Consider the following 17,006-nt stretch of genomic DNA (forward strand, 5'->3'; position numbering starts at 1 on the left):
TAAATCATTTTTATGTAACTTGTTACGTTGTTGTACAAAAAGATCTGTTCTCAGTCGATCATTTTTAATCGAGTGAAGGCAGTGGAGTGAAGCTATAATTGTAGCAATAAGATAAAACATTTGTATGTATTTAGTAATGCTTCTCCCTCGGATCACATTCTGCTCTATCGTTTCCTTACAAATTATCTCGCTCTACTTTCTTATATCTATCTTAAATATTATGTTAACTCTGCTTTAAACTACTTAATCCTATCTTCGCGTTCCACACAACTTTCTATACACACGCAAGTGCTTTCTTATGTTTACCGTAGCGACATAATAATTATTATCGTAACAATACTGCAGCAATATGTCTCACGTTTCACAAGGAGAGTTTATACATTCCGATAAAGTTTCTTCAATTTCCCCTCGCGGAACGTTAAACGCGAGCGTTCAAGGCTTGTAATGCGACAAAATGAAGTGGTTGTTACTCGAGGATAATGCGATGTGAGATATTAATCCGACAATGACCTAAGACGCTAATTCGCGCTGATAGTATACGTATACTAGACGTCGTTTCATCCTAACAGCAGGCATGAGCGCGCGCCAGCAAACTCATTATTCTTCTTGTCCTGAGGGCGCATATCCCGCGCTCTTCGTCTACGCGCGAATAATCTTCACCAGGATTTCCCATTGTATTATTGTGTCTGCCACCGGGTGATAAACTGCGCATTCCGTGGGGAACACGGCTCCGCTCATTACTAATATAGTCGCGCACGACGGCGTCCTATCGTAGTTAACGGAGCTCTCATCGCGTCCCTGGGGGAACCGCAAGTTAAGCATTCGTCCGCTCCGCGAAACGACCATCTCACGAGGATTCTTCGCAAAAAGAATCAGGAGTCTTGGATTGAGCGCGTCATAAGTACACGAGCATGTCACGCGTTCTTATTCTGGAGGCAACGAGAGAAACATCCCCAGAAGGAATGCATTGTAAATACGTTGCGGTGCAATACAGCATAGTCGTGTACTTTATTATGAGATAACTTGGTAGAAAAAGCACGTAAAAGCATACAATTTACTACTAAATATCTTTACGCGGCGTGCTTTTTCAATTCAAGGCAGTAGCCCATCGCTGGATCATAAAAATTCATTAATCGATAACTAATACCATTAAACGACGGGGTTTTTGCCCCGTTGCACATTCTATCGGAGCTAACAGAAACTTTACGGGCTTCAAGAAGAATCTGACCCCGACCGATGTGCCGACGATGTACACGGTATATCGTAGACCGCTATTATAGTCGTTGCAATAACGTATCGCGCGAAGCTCGGAGAAAGGAAAGAATAGAGGACTGTGAGGGAAGAGAAATCAATTTATCATCAAGATAAACACAAAGTGCAAGTTGGTATCGTAAAGTTTTAATATTACTGTATTTAATTATACGCTAGCGATGAGAGCATCGATAGTAATGTGATTAAATGAATAAAATCAACTTATACAAGCAGAAAACTAGACGTGAAACGTCAAGATAAATAGTACAAATATAGTCTTGCATAATTATTTTCAAGCTTTCGAAGAGAGACTTTCTTGTTTTCGCGAGAGAGGGGTGGCTGCCCCAATATGGAGGAGAGGAGAGGGATTAAAAAGCGATCCTATGCAGAATCGATCGCTGAATTACAACCACATTATGACTGCGAAACTTGCTAGGACCGCACTTTCTCGGCGGCGACGAATTAATCCACGAGAAAGAAGAGCCGAGCGAGGTTCCGACGACAAGAACCGGAAGTCGATGATTCATTTCGAAGGGAGCGCACGGTGCAGTCGACGGTGCAAGAGATGGGAACTCAGCAGGATGCACTGAGAGAGGATTTCGGTAACGAGAGACGATCGATGCAGTCGCTCGCCGATTGCGCGATCGAAAGATGCTGACGTACGTGAACCATTGTCTAGAAAATACGAGAATTATCGAAGTTCTCCCAGCTAATCACAATGCTTTATTGCGAATATTTTTAATATGCATATTTTGGATTATTTAATATAATATATAATAACAAGTTGACTGTTTCGATAGACGCGGTAGTTTCTTTAAACTGCTCCTTAAGTTACTTTTTCATAAGTAACAAAACGTAGTCCCAATATGTAATAGGTAATTCTGTACAGAGAGATATTTATTTTATTACATTATTATTATTGTATATAATGTAATATGTCACATGCATTGTATATATTTAAAAAAAAGATTATTCAAGAAGTATGTTATCTACTCATTGAATGAAAATTAACGCAATGACTTATTTATAGTTTTATTCGATCAATGATAAATTGCTTTTTTCTGATTAAATTAAACGGAAAATGCATAGATTTCTGCATGTAGCAATGTATAATATAATTTGTGAAATTCTCTTTCTGTTTAGCCGATAGGCATGCATCTGAAGAAATACGAGTGGGTAGGCGCCCCCGATACCGGCGATTGCTCGCTATGGATCCGATTGGCTACTTTAGAATTCGACGACGGGCTCTGGCAGTGCCAAGTAACTGCCAGTGACTTTACAACGCAAGATGCGTTAACATCTGAACCAGCGAGACTGGTCGTCAGAGGTAAGTTCCTAGACATGTACAGACACGTAGATATTTGTAAATTGAATCGATAACACGTAATTGCTGAAATCCTTAGCAATTGTCACTAAACTATTGGCAATCAATGAAGACTTTACTGAAGATACAGATGAGACATTTGTTTGTTTCACTTTTGCCAATAACAGTCTTCTTTTATTTCATTACTTTTAACAATCATATGTGACTAATTTTGTTCATTTAAATTTTACTGATTGCAATATTATGTTTATAACTGATTGTGAGGATATATTTATCAATTTTAATGAAAACGCTTTCTAATTTCATTTAAAAACTACAGTATAAGTAGTTTTAGACAGAATTATTCTTTAATCAGCAGCACCGAAAAAAATAAATAAGAAGTTTCAACGTGTCATTTTGTCAAATAAATGGTTTTTGATATTTCATTACAATTTTCAATTTGATATCAGCAGAAAAAAATTGCTACCGAGCGTTTTGAAGAATATTGATTCGAATGTTGCGACGGTGTGGAAATTGCAGAATAGTTCAATACGAGATAAAAGAAACAGATTAGATTCAGCTGAACCGAGGCAGCTTTCTCACATTAATAATTATTAATATTGATTGATCGAAAGCTCACGCTTAATGAAACGGTCTATACGATTGCTACGCATTGGCCATAATAACTCACGATAACTCGATAAACGCGGATTTGTGCACAAAATTCATCACTATCGCCATCTTTTAATTTATCATGCTGTGTCTTGTCAAACATATTTTTAGCGGTGTTATAGTAGTAATTTCATGTCTCTTGTCTGAATAAATCGTGCATCACGTATAATTAACCGCGTAAAACCAGTCTGCCAGCTCAAAGTCATATTTGTCTGATTCCATAACACTACTAATAATAAACAACGAGATTCATGTTTGCGCTGTGAAAATGTAATTTGCCCGAGCTGTGACAATTCTATTCTTTTATTACTGTACTCTATTTTTTTAATCTTTGCGCGTGCAGTAATGGCGCGTTACTATTGCCGGCGACTGACAATCTAAGAATATTTCGTCTTTAAGAAAAGTGTCAAATTGTACAGATTTATTTCTCGTGGTACCACAAATTTATCGTAAAAATTGTGTAATTGTCATGCAAATCGTAGAATATTAGTCCCACAAAAATAATCGGATAATCATGAGACAACGAGGTCTCAACGAACATTTCAAGATTTCTCTCTTGCACAATAATTCTTTCTCGTGGCTGAGAAGACATCCGGAGGATGTTCCGGGACACTCGGGTACACGAAGTCTCGCCTACTGCGTGAGCATACGGCAGGATTAATCCGTGCTAATTTTCTCATTCCAGTCAGCCCTCAGCGACCACAGATAGAGTACGCCGACCGTCTAATTCTCCCCGGCAGCAACGTGACAGCCCGAGCAGGTGAGATCGCTACGCTCACTTGCAGAGCGCGGTATGGGAATCCTTCGCCTCTAATTAAATGGTTCGTAATTGTTGCACGTAGATTCCGTACTACTTAACTTGTGCGTCGCCCGGCTTCCTCGCTTGGCGCGCGCGATCTCTCGCTTCGCGCATCTCGTCTTCGCCCTCCGTCTCGCTCTCGTTCCCTCGTCTTCGTCGCTGCGTTCCTGCGAAGCTCGTTTGCTCTTCCTCGTCGCGAACGTGATCATTCAGTAATTTCTGGGACTCGCGAGAAATTAAATGAAATGGTATTTCGTCGAGCAAAAGAACGAATCCATAGATCCATAAATAGAACAGAAATAGGGGGTAATCGCTGAATCGCTAGTCGTTTTTACTACTATTTGATTAATATTTGATTTTTACGTATGTAAAATTGATGTTGCAGCCAGAGTGAAAAAATAGTCTAGTCTGATTAAGATAACAACGATGTCGCGACGATCTATTTTTAATGGGAAAAAGGTCATAATCGCGAAATTCTGGAGTAGCATCGCTTCGCAACATCGGGCTTACTCATTTAATTTAAAATCCCTTTTCTCTTTTTCGAGGACGATGTCTCTCCTCGAAAAATCTCTTCCTGGTGATACCTGGTCTTCCCGGTGTTTGAAAGTTCTCTCAGACACGATGATCGAACGGACTGCCTCAAGTAATCAAAATATATATCGTTACTATCGATTTCTCGCGGGACCTGCTACCATTGGCGCACCCCACCTTCTTCAGTCGTCGTTGAAGCACTTTGGGCTTGTTCCCGCTGCTCGAAGATTCCACGTAATGCATCGAGGACGCTGTCGATAGCAGAACACGCGGGCCCATGAATAATCATGATCCATTCTGCAACGTGCCCGGACGAAGTTAAGGAGCTACACGATGCATTCCGTGCCACGGGAAAACACCGGCGCGAGTCTCACGCGAAGGGTGAACGGAGGGTGGGTACACGGCAAAATTTTTGCCCGGGTTTCCCTTGGATTCCGGCATCGCTCGTTCGGGAAAGAGCTCGCGGGAACAGGCTCTAATGGTTTTACGACGGAAACTGACGACGAAAGCAAACGATGCGGTCGCAGAAAGGAGAGCAATTTCTCTCGGTTCGAGAACTTCGCAATTTTCGGGCGCCCCGCCACCGTAGGGCGCCGGGACGCCGTTTCACGTTCTGCAGACGAGGTCCCTTGACAAGGCGACCGCTGCCAGTCGCTTCTAGCCGCTCTCACTTACTCACTTAGTCACTGGGAATTATCCTAATTGACATACGCGGCGCAGCGCGAATATGTGTATGCATAAACGTGTTAATTATGACCGAACGGAGAGACCGAGAGGATACCATTGTACAATCGACGCCAAGGGCACGTCGAATTTCTGTTCTCCAAAAACACAATTCTCAACGAACGCAGTGGTCGTCGTGGTAATTGTTGCGTATTTAATTATCGTTCCCTGCGACTGCAAGCAGTTCCGTATTGTTTAATCTTTTGTTACGCGTTACGCTCGAAGCGTCTCGCTTTGTGGCACTCGTACTTTCTTCACGTCATTTTATTCACGTTGGATAACTCATCATCGTTAAAGAGAGTCGCTCTTTCTGTTGGTATACCGGCGGTTGGTTTTGTCTCTCTCTCTGGTTATGAAGCTTCAGAGAGACTTTGAACATACACGTTATTTTCTTGAGAGAGAGAGACGCACAAAGATTCGGATAATTTGCGAGATAAATTTAATGTTGAACCGACCTGATGCATCACAACAGAAATATGTCAACTCGCTGCTTGCCGTTTGCAAGAATACGGATTTGTTCGGAAATGCAGAAGCGAAAGATGGGACGGATATACCGTTTTCATATCTCATTCGTATCATGTTACAATAACCGAGCACTCTGGGAGGCTTAATTCACGAGAGTGCCGTCGTACATCTGCCGCAGTGGCCGCGAAACTTGAAGATTCCTGAAAAGTGAAACTCGAAATAATTTTCAACGAGGCACGGATTAGGTAAACAAGGGAGGGGAGCGAGAGGGTTGACCAGGCGGAGGGTTACGCGAAATGGGGAACGCGTGCGCGAGGTGAAGCGAGTCGCGCGTGGCCCGCAGAAGATGACGACGTGGGGAAGAGGGTGTCGAAGGGGGAGCAAGTAAGGGTTGTTGCAGAACGGCCATTGGAAATGCAAATTTTCGGGGCGATAGGTACGTGGGTGAAACCGAACTGAGGATGTTACGGCCCCAGGTAAACTTAACCGAGGCTGATAATCCGCGCACTTGGGCGACCTACAGTATTTGCGATATTCTGGCGGAGCGATCACGTTACGGCCAGTCGATCAGATGTGTCGCCATTCATCCAACGTACCCCAATCCCACCATGTCGTCCAGCACCGAAGTGAGATTCGACGTGCGATGTAAGTAGAAGCGATTTCTTGCCAAGCCTTGGAAAAGGGCTAATTAGATTTATAAAAACGTGGAAAGGCTCGCGTTGATGCTGAAACGGTAGAGTTCAGTAGAAGACAAGTGCGTGCGAAGGTGCAAAAGCAATAGCATTCTAGGCAAATATCAGAAAATTGTATAGCTCTCATTTTTAGATTGCTTTCATATAAAATTATTGTCATTTTTATATTTTTTTCTGCTACTTTTTTACTATTAAATTGTATTCCCAGACTAATGACTACGTCTGCATTGTATTATTCAGATTGAAGATGATTTGTGTGGAAATACCCGTGCGTTCGGAGTTTGTACTGGTCTCTACTGTTTCTCATTTTATAATTAGTTAAATTCTTATTTAATTTTTCGCTTCTATTTTTGTGCACAAACGATGTGGCGCGAATGTACTAATAGCGCTTTCTTTAAACAAAGCTTTATTAAGCTGCGTGAAAGAACAGTCCGCGGACCGGTTTATACATATGTATATGCTTCTTTTCATTGTCTAGTCCAGTATTCTTCCGTACAAAAGGTTTTAGAAGATTCTTATAACCACATTGCTTACTTACGTTTGTTAAAATATCTTATACTGCAACGTGTGTAGATTTATTTAAAACAATGATAATATAGAAATTTGCGCCAAATCAACTTTTGTAAACACTGCCTTATGAATTATTATTATCTTTCTATACCTTATTAATTATATACTATTTTTGTTATACTAGTTTTGTTATGTTTAGAGTAGATCTAAATTAACACACACACATGCATACACGACTCTTTCATAATAATTTAAATAATTTTGTTATAATTTATTTGTAAACCATAATTCTCTGATTTATCTATTTAATTATTCAAAGTAATACGAGAAGCAAACGGAAGAATGCAATAAAAGATGTGTTGTAAATAACAGTAATTATGTTTCCAATATTCGTATCTGAAAGCTTGATGGAATAATATATGATAAATTCTCGATGAATGCATCAGATATTCACAGGTATCAAATTTTGTATAATTTTTGCGTTAAATGTATGATATTGATATTCGAGCACGGTGCGTGCTACGTACGCGTTATTCACATTAGGAACGTGAATCTTCAACGCGAATGCATTAACTGATACATATTTGAAATCTCAAATGTGATTCTCTGTAGTAAACAGTTTTTCAATGCGGAATGAAATACCGTCCGATTACGCGTGCTTATGCTCCCGAGGGAGAGCTGCTTTGTTTGAGGGAGATCTCGAAATAAAATGCGTAAAAGGAAACAGAGGAGCAGGTCGGGATTAAGGTTGCGCCTCACCTTTTTTTCTCGCATAGCCCTGCCGACCATCAAGTATGCTGTATGCATAATGGAAACGGCGGAAGAAGAGGGAAAATATACAGCGCTGGAACTCCTCTCCCATCTACGTCACAACAAAACTGAATTTGTTGCTAACGAAGTGACAAAATAGCCTCTTATATGATCAAGTATACACACGGCTGTGCAGGAGCATATACATATATAGCGGCTGCTTTACCATTTTGGAACTAGCAACAAATTCAGTTTTTGGTCATTTTCGATAGCCCGTGATGCAGGGAACAGTTTAAGACCAAATTCTTGCGAGCAACAAATTTTTTAAGTAATTTAGCTCATCGCTAAAGCGCCTAGTCTGTGATTGCCTGATTTTTGTTTAATAATTGTTAATTTAACTTAGTTGTGGTTTAATTATTGTAGATATTTATTCATGTAAAAGTGTTTTATGGTTAGCAATTTTTAGCAATACCTTCTTGCAATGAGTTTTGTCGGTAGAGTTATGACGCGCTGCGTTGTACTTGTTCGCGGATGTTAGTATCTTTTAAACAGTATTATATTTTTAAATTAATTTACACTATCTTAGAGCAACAAAATAGCAACAAATTCCAGTGTTTTGTTGATTCGAGCACTCTATATAGTTTCTTCAATATGGGAGAGGCCGGCTTAACGTTAAGATGGAACCCCCATTTTGATCGCAATTTCCTGCTAAACGATTCGAACAACAAAATCGGGAATAGAGCAACTAATTAGCACATAACCAGCACTAAATTTTCTGATAGCTATGAACTTTTTTGGTGTTGGTGGGGGTCCAGCTTTACATGGGTTCCGTTACTTTTAATACCAATTTATTGCCAAAAATATCTCTCTTTAGCCAGGGTTCGAACATGAATCTCCCTACAATCCATAACGTCTTTACCAATTCGACTACAGCTATCAAAAGTGAAGCAACAAAATCGAAATAACATAATCCGTCGTAATTTTTCCTGAAATTCGAGTTATAATGTGTTGTGCTGGGTAGGTGTAACTAGGGATGGCTTTCTGCTCATAGGGGTGGAGCAACAAAATCGGGATTGACGAAAATGTAAAGCAACAAAATCGAAATGACATAATCCGTCGTAATTATTCCTGAAATTCGAGTTATAATGTGTTGTGCTGGGTAGATATAACTAGGGGTGGCTTTCTGCTCATAGGGGTGGAGCAACAAAATCGGGATTGACGAAAATGTAAAGCAACAAAATTGAAATGACATAATCCGTCGTAATTTTTCCTGAAATTCGAGTTATAATGTGTTGTGCTGGGTAGGTGTAACTAGGGGTGGTTTTCTGCTCATAGGGGTGGAGCAATAAAATCGGGATTGACGAAAATGTAAAGCAACAAAATCGAAATAACATAATCCGTCGTAATTTTTCCTGAAATTCGAGTTCTAGGATGTTGTGCTAAATGCGCAATAGTTAAACTAAGGGTAGTGTTCCGATGATAAGGGTGGTGCAACAAATTTGTGAATAAAGCAACAAATTAGCAACAAAATAACACTAAATAATTATGCCTTGTTTTTTATTTAAAAAAATTTTTTTAATATGGCTGTGCTAACTTTAAACTTAAGCCAGCACAGCCACTGTGTTTTAAAAAATGGCTGCAGCAACAAAATCCGGAATAGAACAACAAATTAGCAACAAAAGAGCACTAAATTTCTATGAATGTTTTATTTGATTGTGCTAAAGTGGCTGTGTCAGCTTAATAGACGTCTCCCATCTCAGCCGCCACCTGCACGCGTAAAAATACATTTCCAGTCGTGATGAAAAATAGTTGCTCAAATTTCCGCCAAAACTGTAACATTTGATTTGTATAATTGGCACTTCTATTTGCCTTTTCACGTTAATTCTTGTTCTTCGATATATCTATTACGATCTCGATTTATACAATCTTCTCTTCTCATTTTATCTTGCTTCCCCAAAAAATATCATGTAATAGTGTACATTCAAAAATACATTCAGAATTATATTTCTGGTGTTAAATTATCCAGTAAACGTAGTTTTACTTTTTGTACATTTCCGATATGTGTCAACGATCAATTTAAATCACATGACAGCTGAATGAATGTTGAATCTTCCCAAAGGGGAATGAGCTTTACGCATTAATATTAGGATTGGAGAAGGTATAATTAAAGCTGTCACGATTCCAGGCTTTGCGACCGTTCAATTAATTTCTATTTATTAGTTCAATATTGTATCAATTTAATATTTGTTTTTCTATACTCTCTAATTTAGATAATTCAGGAATATTCTGGAAAAGAAAAACCCTTCTCTCTGCCTACTCTGCAACGAATAAAAAAACCGATGTTGTGCACTCTGATATACACGAGATAAGTAATCCGGGGTGTTCGGATTGTTATCGAATCGTATTATCAGCCGATATTATCAGTGCAAAAATCCATTTGACAAAAAGTTAGGCAAGCGCGCCTGGCGTACGTGCTACCGTACGCTTTTCAGGCAAATTGCGGGAAAACAATTCGGCCGGTGAAACGGCGGCTTGTGAAAAACGGATTCGGTAAAAAGAGAATCGCTATAACCGCGGGGGTGTCCGTATAACACACTGACCTCAAACCGTCTCGCATCTCTGACCATCCCCAACGATGCACCGATTTAAAACGTGGCGCACGTACACAAATACACGCGCGCTGGAAAACCACGAGTTTTCCTCTCTCTCTCTCTCTCTCTTTTCCACCCTCTCATCAATCTCCCTCAAATCAGTACGTCGTGATGTCATGCGTTTTAACCTTATCGACAATTCGATGCCCGGCTGAACATGCAGGCAGATTTTAACGCTTTTTGCGAAACCGTGCTGCGGGGGACAGCGGCCAAATGAGTATCGATTTTAGCTTCGCTCGGCGTCTCTGTACATCTACAATCGAACGGTAGTTAGTAAAATCGAATGTGCACATTAAACGGTGTCCGATGTGCGTTTGCGCTCGCAAAAACATTTCGCAACGCACGATTCTTCCTCCTCTTTTGCAAGCAAAAAGCAGTCGAACGGTATGCTTTTTGACGTAACTTTTGAAACATTATGCTTGCTTCGTGGTTAAATAAAACGTCTACCGTTAATAATTCCTCTTGATATGATGAAAAAAGAATGAACCATCAAGTAACAATTTGCGCACGATTACAACTACTAACGAGAATATGAAATACTTTACTAAATTCAGAATGATTTAGTAAAAAACATTCCTGGAAAGGAATTTGATGATAAAATCATTTGATGATTCCGTTGGAAAATCGCATACGAATCCTGGAAACGAGCCGGTTGTTAAATTCAATGTTATGTAACATTAATTAGCCAACAGTTGCGTTAGAATGGTATCAGGTAATTAATGTGGTAACCAAATAACCAGATTTGGATCTGTGCAGGTTTCATCTTTCCCCACGTTACAAATTAATTTGTCGGATATGAAAAAATATCGCGCGCGTATGTATGCGGTGCGTGCAGCTCGCGCTTTTTCCGCGGCTATATTTTTTATTAATTCTTTCGTAATGAAATGAAGAGGAAATACACATGTACAATTATAAAAGAACAACATTTCGTGAAACTTGTATTATTTGAAACTTCTATTCTTTTCACATTAAACTCATGTTATTTCTTTGCCCCTCATTCTACGCATTATTTTTTGCATTAATTGTGTTACAAACTAGCGATCACCGAATTAAAACGTCTCTAATCGTTTGTCGACATGGACGTTAAACGACTGCATCGCAGTAATTGCGCTTCGATACACGTCATCCGCCGATTAAACGTACACCTGGACGCGTCCCATCGAGGCATGCGATTTCGATCACGCACGCGGCAACATAAAATATTGATTCGCCCGTTACCATTCCTAATATCATTCGCAACGTCGTTTTCTCCGCTTGCGCCCCATCTCTTCCACTTCCCCTGATCCAATTTCGAGGCTCGCGACCCGTAATTTATAATTTGCACCGCAAATTCGATCTTGAGCCCCATCATGAGCCTCTCTTGGGGACGTCTTGTGTTCCCATCCGCTCGTGTGTCCGACCACCTGGGATTGCGGCACAGTGTATTCCTAGGCCGAGTGTATTGATTACGAGTATTAGCCGAGTGCGGGACTTTTCAGCGCAAATTGAAAAGTCCGCCTCAAAGCACGGTGCATTCCGTGCCGATGCCGCTTCGATGACGAGCGAGCCGGGAATTTATCCTCGCTAACGAGAGTGCATTCTGTCGGCGCAGCTTTTCAGAGAGCGTGCACAACCGACCACGAACGGGTCAGCAGTTTGGTTACGGCATATTTCGGTCAGCGTACGTTGAGCGGACAAGCTCGAACCAGTCCCCGTTGGCTCGGATGATGGGGAAAACTGCGGGACCAACAGAGCGTGCCATTTCTTCATTTAGTTGTTAACTCAGTCACTCGCGAATGACAATTCGCGATCGTACATCGCGAAAAGTATCATTTGATCTGGACAGCTCTTTCGCAAAACTTTTAGCACGAAACACACGACTATGCAATAAAATTTTTCGCATTTGACAAGCACGACAGAATTCTTAAACTTACGAGATAAATTCAAACTACGTTGAATTATCGAACTCCATTTGTAACGGAAGAAATCCGCCGTGCACTCAGTAACTTTAGCACTTTCTTCACTTTACTCTTCTCTTCCCTCGGCTTTTCCCAATTGCATCACTTGCATTCTGTGAAAGCGGAACTGTTTGAAGGTTTCATTTGCCGAGAGAACGGAACTTGGCCGAAATATGGTCGAATGGGTATTCATTGACCCATTCGAATCTCTCTCTCGTAGTCCTGCTTCCTAAAAATAGCCATTTTCGTCTTTTCTCGCAACGTTTACGACAAACAGCGCTTACCAGCGCTGGCGTTTGTGAGCGAGTGTCACTCGCTCGCGCGTAATTCTCCAGCCGTTTCTTGAGTAAACTTCGAGCGGCAACGCGGACAGATATGGAAATAGCGTTAGAGCTCTCGACTGAATAAAAGATCTCTCAAATGATCGATATTTCGGCGTGACGCGGTAAAACGCGCCGGGTTTACACACCGCGTAATCGAGTTTAAGGAAAACTCTTCGGAGATTCGCCCCTGGCAAAATCATCCCCGCGACGGCATTAATGGTCCCAGCTGCCGCGCATAAGTAAGTTTCGTCGGATATCCGGGCCCGAGAAACTCCGTTTCCGTAAACATTCGATGAGCGCTCGATATCGAGCATGCTGTGCATAATTCCGTCTGTTAGTCTGCTCGCTCGACTACAAATCAAGTAGATCTCGGTGACGGTAAGAAACTGATAGCAACAAAGCTTGATAAGAAAATCTATTGTAAATATTGGGTCATTAAGTATGAAACTTTACAAATAGAACATAAACTTTTGCATTTTTTTGCACATGGACATGATTTATTTTCAATCGAAGTATACGCCCATGTTATCTACACACTTCTGCCATTTTAGTGGTAGTTGGTCTATGCCTCTACTATAGAAGCTAGGAGTATGGGAATCGATGAAGTCGCGGAAGGCTGTTTCGACTGCCTGTTGAGAATTGAAGAATTTTCCTACCAATAAGTTGTCCAAATTCCGAAAGAAGTGATAGTCGGTAGGTGATAGATCTGGTGAATATGGTGGATGACGGAGAGTTTCCAATTCCAACTCCTGTAGCTTTACCACGGTCAGTCGTGCAGTATGCGGTCGAGCATTATCATGCAACAGGATTGGCATTGACCGATTGACCAATTTCGGTTGTTTAATAGCAAGTTGTTGCATCATTTCGTCCAGTTTCTTGCAATATACTTCAGCCGATATCGATGTACCAGGTTTCATAAAGTTGTAGTAGATAACACCTGACTTGGACCACCAAACAGTCACTATAAGCTTCTTCTGTGTAATGTTGGGTTTCGCGTGATGTCTCGGTGGTTCATCAGCGTTCAACCACTGATGTGAGCATTTACGATTGTCGTAGAGTATCCACTTTTCATCGCAGGTCACAATTCGATTAAAAAAAGATTCATTTTTGTGACGGGAAAGCAAAGAAAGGGAAGCCTCTAGACGTTGCGCCTGCTGCGCATCGGTCAATTCGTGCGGGACCCATTTGTCCAACTTCTTTATCTTACCAATTGCAGCTAAATGAACCAATATGGTGGGTATGGAAACATTGAATATCGATGCTAATTCACGTGTACTTTGAGATGGATCGGACTCTACTACGGCTCTCAAGTGATCATTATCCACCTTCGTCTTTGGTCTTCCACGTGGCTCATTAGCGAGGCTGAAATCTCCATCTCTGAAGTTTTTGAACCAATTGCCCACCGTTGCTTTAGTAGTTGAACCTTCACCAAATACAGCGTTGATATTACGAGCTGTCTCCGACCCTGTGGTTCCACGGCGGAACTCATATTCATAAATCACACGAATTTTGGACTTTTCTATAGTTCTATAAAAAAGAATCCACCAATAAAACTAATGAAGATATTTGAACAAACAAATATGACATTTGAAGAGCGAACATACATCTATCACACTAACCTAACCTGATACTGACGTCTGGCGCCAAATTTGAGATAACAAATGTTAAAGATGGCGCTTTTACATTTGTAAAGTTTCATACTTAATGACCCAATATATATTAAGTTTTTATTATTATATTTCATAGTATTTTATTATTATACATAATAGTATTAATTAAAAACTCATTGTCAGTATATCCGATGAAATTATTTATTGTCGATTTTGCAATATTTTCTTTATAATAGAAAAAAATGTATGCTACAAATAGTACATCTCCGATATAGATGTGCTTACGTTGTGCTTCTTTTCGAAGCATGGAAACAGATACGTGCGCGCAAGATTCGAGAAAGAAAGAGCATATTGGCGAGAGCGATCGACACGGAGGAGGATAATATGAAAGAGAAGGAGAGAGTGTGAGAGTCCATGGCTGAAATTTTCTGAATGGGTCAGCGCCTGGTCCATCACGCGTATTTCGGAATCGCTGTTACATGAAATGAACAGCCGTGCCAGCTATCCGCGCCCGGATGGAAATGATGACTCGATACAAGCCCTCGCGCATCAAGCTGCCTGACTTTTTCATCTTTTGCCTTTTCGTTCGTCGATCCTTTCTTCTCCTCGTACGAACAAAACAATACGGCGGGTTTTATAGGCGTTCGAGAAAACGAATCGCGAAAGGGCGAATCACGGTTCTCACCAATGCCAGTGCATTTGCCGGATTGCTTGTTTGCAATTTGACGATAATACTCGTAATTCAAAGCATCAACAATTAAAATAATAAAACTTTACTGAATATCTCTTGAATGATAGGTATCTTTGTTTTGGTTTGAGGAAAAATTTGAGGAAAGCGAAAAAAACTTGGAAGTTTTTAATAACTCACGTGAAACGTTTACAATTTCATTGTCAATTGGGAAAATGTGTCAAAGCATTATTATCAATCTTGAACTTTGATCGATTTTGATCAAAGTTATGTATTCTATCGGATAATACGTCGAATATTTCAAAATACTTTTCTTTTAGCATAAGGTAAATTGCCTGCGGTGAATTATGTAATTCAGAAAATTTACCTTATTTTCTGAAAAGTGACTAGATAACTTTTCTTAAAATTTATTATAAACGCGTTATAACAGAAATGCTAATGCAATAGATATACAGGGTGTCCCACACAAGGCGAAAAACCTTTCGCCCACAGGTAGATCTCGTCAAATTGAATTAAAAAGTCTTATACCATTTTGCAAACAACCACGTAAAATTTCAAGTTATAGTATTAATAAAACAAGATTAGCGAATCAGTACATGCATTAGCGCGGCTCGTGTAGCGAGGCCGTCAGTAGGAGGGCCGCGCGCTCGTTGGTTACGGCCCAGTGAGGCAGCAGTACCAGAAAGCGTGCTTTGTAGCATGCAGGGGGGCTGGAGTGGGAATGGTCTCGTGAATCGTCACACGCTTTCTGACCTCATTCTCTCCACTCACATCAGTGAAGCGGTGGGAAACCACCCTTCAAAGATACAGAGGCTTCAAGTTTTTTCAATATATCTCGTAAATCAAATAAAATATTTAAAAATATTTTATACAAAAGAGTTGTTTGTAGAAAAAATAGCTGTATTTAACAACACCATTCATTTTTCGAAAAAATGTATTATATTTTCAAGAATTCACCCTTTGTACTTCTTGTATGACAAACATGTATTGTGCTAAAATCCTAATTTTATTAAAATTTGTCATAAATATAGATTAAATAAAGACATTAATATAGAAAATTTTAGTTGATGCTAAAAACGGTTTAAAGGCGTGAAACCACCACTCAGCGATATAGAGGTTGTTAAATAGAGCTATTTTTTCTATAAAACTTTTGTATTTTTTTATATTTTATTTGGTTTACGAGATAATTGAAAAAAATTGAAAGCATCTATATCTTTGAAGAATGGTTACACCCCTTCACATCGTTTTTTAGCCACAACGGAAAATTTCAAAATTCATCTATTTTCCTAACCTACATTTACACCAAGTGAAATTAAGTGTCGAAATTTTTGGGTTCGAGAGATTCTCTTGTTAGTAATACATCTGATATAGAAATTCATCTGATATGGAAATCTTTGTCGCAAGAATACACTAAAAAAAGTTAGTGGAAAGTGATAACCTCGAAGATGTTTATGATTAGGCAATTATTGACAACGGTAGCGACTGCACACATTATTAATATGAAAAACATGTTAGTCTTGATGTGGTAGAATGGATGTATGCATTTACAGGTTTATGTAATAAATTGTGGTAAAAGTGAAGAATAGAGGACCCACCTCCAATGACCTTGACCTTGACATATGTTGTCAAGGTCACCCTCCTGAGTGACCTTCAAGAGGTTTTAGCCGTTGCTTGTTGTTTGTTAAACAGTTATTAATAAAAGAAGTTTACTAATGATTTTAGACGACTTTTCAGCTGTCCACGCCAAGCAAGAGCTTGACTTTGGCAGATATTACAGGTCATCGTTTTGAGTACTTTGCAGAAGGTTTTAGCCGCCGCTCGTTGATTATTAAAAAGTTATTAACAAAAACGGTTAATGAATAGAGCATAATTTTGCCATATATGTTTACGAAAGAGTATATTTGATGGAATTTTAGCTTTAAATCAGAAATAGGTTTGGATTAGGTTATATTTTCCGAAACTGGAGCCCCGGACACATACGCTCGTTTTCAGCCCGCTTCGCGGGAAGGCGGAGGGGGGGGAGCTTCGCCCCTTCCCCCCGGCAGAGCCAGCATAACAAATTTCACCGTACAGATTTTGATTACCTGGTACACGGCATGGA

General features: G+C 40.1%; 1 protein-coding gene across 4 annotated transcripts in view; it reads left to right on the forward strand.

Moving 5' to 3' along the window:
* LOC105284017 (kin of IRRE-like protein 2) overlaps positions 1-17,006 on the forward strand; it is a 238,108-nt gene that overhangs the window by 165,587 nt on the left and 55,515 nt on the right. For all 4 annotated transcript variants that reach the window (XM_011347192.3, XM_011347193.3, XM_011347195.3 and 1 more), the window contains exons 3-5: positions 2,395-2,578; positions 3,912-4,047; positions 6,181-6,389. In XM_011347192.3, coding sequence (XP_011345494.1) covers positions 2,395-2,578; positions 3,912-4,047; positions 6,181-6,389 — 529 coding nt within the window. The remainder of the gene's footprint in view (positions 1-2,394; positions 2,579-3,911; positions 4,048-6,180; positions 6,390-17,006) is intronic.

The sequence above is a fragment of the Ooceraea biroi genome, chromosome 2 (genome assembly GCF_003672135.1).
Source record: "Ooceraea biroi isolate clonal line C1 chromosome 2, Obir_v5.4, whole genome shotgun sequence".
Classification (NCBI taxonomy): Eukaryota; Metazoa; Arthropoda; class Insecta; order Hymenoptera; family Formicidae; genus Ooceraea; species Ooceraea biroi.